The 5,982-nt window shown below is 36.6% G+C and overlaps 1 protein-coding gene across 1 annotated transcript; it reads left to right on the top strand.

Moving 5' to 3' along the window:
- Positions 1-2,268: 2,268 nt before the first annotated feature.
- crcp (calcitonin gene-related peptide-receptor component protein) lies at positions 2,269-5,092 on the top strand. Its single transcript, XM_034099240.2, has 6 exons — positions 2,269-2,334; positions 3,405-3,441; positions 3,549-3,647; positions 3,760-3,854; positions 3,983-4,040; positions 4,444-5,092. The coding sequence occupies exons 1-6, from the start codon at positions 2,327-2,329 to the stop codon at positions 4,588-4,590; spliced, it is 444 nt and encodes a 147-aa protein (XP_033955131.1). The 5' UTR covers positions 2,269-2,326; the 3' UTR covers positions 4,591-5,092.
- The last annotated feature ends 890 nt before the right edge of the window (positions 5,093-5,982 follow it).

The following is a 5,982-nucleotide window of genomic DNA, read 5'->3' as shown; positions in this document are numbered from 1 at the left end:
GCAGGAACAAATGTATTTACTTGGTATATATCTGACATTAACGATTAAACACATTTGTGCATTCTTTATAAATGGAAACCGAGTCAAGCAGACTCCGGAGGTGGCGGTATGCACCTTAAAGTTGTTTGCAATCCCCCAAAAAACCGAGAGAAGAAGAAGCCGCCTCCGAGCTGTCCGACTTCAGGCGAGCTTTTTGAGACCTCCCCCGGCTGCAATCGGCTATTCTCGTCTACTTTCGAGGCGAGCCGCAGCTCGCCTCAAGCAAGCTTACTGTGACGTGCTGGGACGACTGTGGCGGCTGCTAGTGGAGCCTCGCAGCAACTCTGCTTTCTGCACCTCAATCTGGTGCTGCTGAATTGGGACTACTAAATGAGTGAGACTCAAATATCAGAAGTTCAGAATAAGTTTTAATTTGACTTCATTTGCTTTACTCAGGGTCACAGGGAGGAAACCAGTTTTAAGATGTTGAAAAGTTCATTAAACATAAAAAGGCATTTCAAAGTAGTTGTGTTATTCTACATTTTGACACCAAGATTTTCGGATTTTACTGTAAATGTATATCTGTTCCAAATATCGGTTATCGGTCTCCTTGATTACTAATCGGTATCGGCCTTGAAAAAGCCATATTGGTCGATCCCTAATCACAATGGGATATACACATTCTTTACTTATTGAAACGGCCTTGTCTGAGGTTTGTGCTATCTTAAGTGCCCTTAGAGTACTTTTAATTCACAAATATCATTTTAATAATAAAGGTAAATATGGTTTCTCCAATTTTACCACATGTCGCCGCTTGTTTTTGCGGATATTTTATTTGTACTACATACAGTGGGGCAAAAAAGTATTTAGTCAGCCACCAATTGTGCAAGTTCTCCCACTTAAAAATATGAGAGTCCTGTAATTTTCATCCTAGGTATACCTCAACCCTGTATGGAAGCCCATTTCCGCCACTTGAAAAAAATAAAATCCCCATGAAAAGTCATGAGATAAAAAAGTCGAAATAATGAGATAAAAAGTCATGAGATAAGAAAGTCGAAATTATGAGATAAAAAGTCATGAGATAAGAAAGTCAAAATAATGAGATAAAAAGTCATGAGATAAAAAGTGCATGCGCTGCAGTGGCGCTGTCTTCAAAGGTCCCTTCATCACATTGCTGCTCTCCACCATGCAAACGGCATCTAGTCCTAAATAAGGTAACTATTACAGGTGACTTTTGTAAATGTTAGATGTTACATATAGCCTATATTGCAGCTAAACTACAACAATGCAGTTTATAGCTTTGACATTACCTGTTATGAATATAATATATATGCCTATAGTTTTGTGGTAACGTTCACGAGTTAGAGTTAGAGCAACTCACAGCAGCAGTATGCCTACACTATTGTCATTAGTGGCGTGAACGTTACCACAAAACTATAGGCATATATATTTAATGGTGATGATTTTCTATATTCAATAAAGTGATATATCAATTTGATTTTGATCGTTTTTTTATTTATTCTTTGCTTGTATGACATGACAAATATAGCTTATAGCTTACTGGACATGATTTCTTCATTTGATGTACAGTTCCATTAGGAGTATTACTACAAATCTGTTTTTTTTGTGAATGATTGTCCTAAATTAAAGGATCTATTTTTTGCTTTAGTGCATCAAAGATATATTATTCAACCCTTTTTTGCATTTGATGGACAAGACTATTGGTCTCTCTTCCTCCATAAATCCTGTTGGTTTGTGCTTCTGGATATATTAGGGATATATTTTTGATAAATGTATGCTTTATTTTATATTTGGATATCCGTTCACTCCCACAAAGTTGACCATGTCTTCATTGGAGTCTGTATTAAAGGATAACCCACATTTTTCTTATCACACATCCTGTATTACAATGACAAAGCAGCACAGGACAAACTTGTATTGGATCTACTGGAGATATTGGAGCTTAATTAATTAAATACATAATGTCAGTTCATTATAGATTTTTTTGTATTTGTATTCTGCCTTTGCAGAGCAACTAAATCTATCAAAAAATAAATTATGTACAGTAAATAAACATTTGCACCTGAGATGTATCAGAGTAGTGCATACTGTTATCTTTATCTTTAATAATGTAGCCAAAGAATAGGAATAAGTACAACTAAGTAAATGCCAAAGCAAGGTAACAGAGGGCTTATACAAATATGACATTTATTATTTTTCTTTGGTATATTTAAGAAAAAATGTGCAACACTAAAGCCAGCATGATGCTGTGCGGAACGTTTGACCTGGATAGCAGTTTCTACACGGTCGCGTTTTTTAAACGGACCAACGCTGAGTGCCTGGCAAAATGGAAGTGTAAGAATGTTTTTATTGATTTAAAAGTCTTTTTTTAACAGTATGTTTAGCTAATTGCTAGCTATATATTGCTTATTTCAACAGAAGCCGAGTTTAAGGAACAACAGCGAAGTCTTTGTCTCAGTTTCCGGTTGATTTATTGATAGAGCTGAAGGAAAGAGACTGAACCGTTTTTTAAACATATTTTCAAGCCACTCTTATGTCAATCTAAAAACAGGAGATTGTTAACTTCAAAATAAAAATACAGTTAGATAATCTCTTAAAGTGAATAAATAAGCTAAAACATTAGTAACGTTACAATCTGATTCAGGCAACACCAGAGCAATCGTACGTAGCAGTATACGTTAACTTCATATTTAAATAATCCATAATTTTCACTTGGTTAAAAATTGCTGTACAACTTGGATGGGTTTATTATTTTTGCTATCATTGAAAGGACTGAATACACAAATCTAAGTAAGGGATTGTGACCAATGTGAGAAAGCACAGAAGTAAATTCAGGAGTCAATTGTTGTCATACACATTTTAAAAAGATTCAAGGTTTTGTACACTTTATTGGATGCCACTTTGTCCCCTTTCGGAAATTGTAATGAGTGTAGTTGTTCTAACGTTTAAAAATCTTAACAATTAACTACTGAATTAAAGAAAGTTGAATAATTAAAATTGATAAGGAAAATAATGATTATGAACATTCAAGTATTTTTGCCTTAACACCAAATGTACTCTATTAAATAGACCCAACAATTTGTTTAATAAAACTAAACAAGCTATCAAATTTTTTAAGTGCACCATGCCTTCTTTGTTTTACCGTGTGTGTCCCAACCATGGTCCCAACTCCCTGTTTATTTAACCTTCATTAGTTTTCTAATGTTTATCAGAATGATCTGAGCTCAAAGTCTACCATCCAACTTTCTGAGCTTTCTGTCACAGCTCACTTTCTCCATTTAGTGACGAGGTGAAGACTGAGATCTGTTTTAAATCTCCAAAAACCTTAAAGCTTAGATTATTGTTTTATGTAAAAGTTTCACAAAGGTAAAAAATAATGTTTAATTTAACTTTTTTTTTTCCAGTAAAAACGCTAACGCTGCTATGCTCAGTAATTATGAGGTAATGTATTATGTCTCACTTCTGAAACGTTTTAAATATTTTTCCCGTTTACTTTCAATAAAATCAAATAATTGAGTATCGCTTTGTCGATCTGTGCATTTTTTTAGGTGTTCAAACTCCTGACAGACCTGAAGGAAAAGAGGAAAGACACCGTGAAGAACAAAAACAGTGCTGGGCAGCAGAACCTCAACACCATCATGTATGAGGTCGGCACACATCCTGAACTTCTCTCAACTCACTTAAACCTGCTTGATGTTTCACTTTCACACTTTTGAAACAGCATGCCATGCCGACAGTTTCCTCTAAATGTGCACACAGACGCTGAAGTACCTGTCAAAGACGCCCTGCAGCCGGCAGAATCCAGAGATCGTCAAAGAGTTCCTCACCACCATGAAGCCCCACAAACTCACAAAGTCAGTGAGATCTGAAAGATGCACGATTTATAAGATTCAGTTAAAATGTAACCTATATAAACACATAATGTACTGTATGTATGAACTGTTCAGAACACTATATACTCACTGACATTTTCTCAAATCAGGGCAGAAAAGCTGCAGCTATTGAACCAACGACCACAGACAGCGGTGGAAATTCAGCTAGTGAGTGTTTAACTTCATTTTCACCAATTAATATTACAGGTTGCTCTACCATCCTCTATCTTTTTTTCACTCTGGTGTCCGTTTCCATGATTCTTACACATTTAGTGTTGTAGAAACAATAAACTGATCTTACTAACAAGTATTACTTGATAAAAATCAAAAACACATTCTGTCATGACCACAAATAAGTGAACAGCACTTCTTGTCCATTTCTACCACTCCATGACAACTAAAAAACCTTATCTGCTGAAAAAAATGTGTTTAAAATAATGTTTTTACTTGAGGTTATGAAAATCATTTAAAACAGCCCAATATAGACACAAATCAAATCAGCTGAAGTGAAGGGTTACATAGCCTTTGAAAATGTGTAACATCAAACACTTAACTTTCTGTTTGTGTTCAGATGGTGGAAGAGAGTGAGGAGCGGTTATCAGAGGAGCAGATAGAGGAGCTCATCCACACGGTCGCAGACGTCCTACCTGGCGACCCGGAGCAGGAGAACGCAGCTCCAGCAGACGCAGAGATGGAGGAGGCCGTTCAACCGTCCTGACACAAGAAAGCCCCACAGGAAGAGAACCGGAGGGATGGCTAGAACTGGACTTCTACATGTACCGCTTTTATCCCAGTTTGAACTGAACAACATGCCCTCTTAAGGGTGACACAATTGCAGCCTGGCTTATTACACTTAAATGTCTAATTAAATGATTCACATTAAGGTGAGCCACTTAAGGAATCGAAGAATATTGTTTCATGCAGATCCAAGATTCACACTTTTTTGTAAGTACAGTCTTTGGACAGTGAGTCACAGAAGTGTTGTTTTGCACCTGACTGGTCTAATTTGTATTTCACTTCAGGTAATGTTTATGTAGAGACACTCTGCTATTATGTATTTTGGGTTTCTGACTCAAGGTTAGTCACCAGTTTTCTGCATTTTTTGGCTGTTGTATGATTTCCCAAGCTGTATTATTAGTCAGTAATGCAATTAAACTTTGGCACAGCCCTAACATAAGTTCAGACAGTATTATTAGTAATAAAAAGTTTTTTCGACCATGGGCGATAGTTCTATTTTCTTCTTATCTTTTTCTAAACATATTTTCGTTCTGTAAACAGCTGAAATGTGTCTAAAGGTTTTTATCACACGGCATGGTTGGCAAGCAAGCGAGTTAACATCACACCATGTTCTGATGTTAATGTTGAATATAAGATAAGATGGTACTTTATTGATCCCAATTTGGGAAATTGTTTTTGTTGCAGCAGCATAAAAGACAAGGCATTTTACAATAAAACAAAAATACAAATAAAGAATAGAAATAAAATAGAAAATATACATGTAGATATTATATATACAAATATATATATTCAAAAAGATATGTAGCTGTATTAAAGTCCGAGTGGAAACAGTCGTGAGTAAATCTGATTTTGTCAGAAATGCGGGGGAAATATGACCCCGGGAGAGGGCAATGAAATCGGGAGGGTTGGCAACTATGACTCTCTCTCACACACACACACACACACACACACACACACACACACACACACACACACACACACACACACACACACACACACACACACACACACACACACACACACACACACACACACACACACACACACACACACACACACACACACACACAGTTCGTATTCAGTCTCCTGATTTTAAATGGGAATTAAATAATTGGAGTGTTCCCAAAGCACCAGTGTTCTGCAGTTTGTGTGGGCCTACTGTACTGTTGCACAGTTTTGGAAGATTCATAGCTAACCACACTGAAGATTATTGTTAGGCTCAAAGAGCGCTTACAGGCTGAACCCTCAATACAAACACGGAAGGGAGGAGACGTGAGTATGGAAGCAAAAATAATTTAATTTCCAACTCAAAATTCAAACAATACTGATGTGGAATTAATAATCCGGATCTGGGAATAACTACGGGGGGGGG

This window comes from Pseudochaenichthys georgianus, chromosome 14 (genome assembly GCF_902827115.2).
Source record: "Pseudochaenichthys georgianus chromosome 14, fPseGeo1.2, whole genome shotgun sequence".
Taxonomy (NCBI): Eukaryota; Metazoa; Chordata; class Actinopteri; order Perciformes; family Channichthyidae; genus Pseudochaenichthys; species Pseudochaenichthys georgianus.
This window is presented reverse-complemented; position numbering and strand designations above follow the sequence as displayed.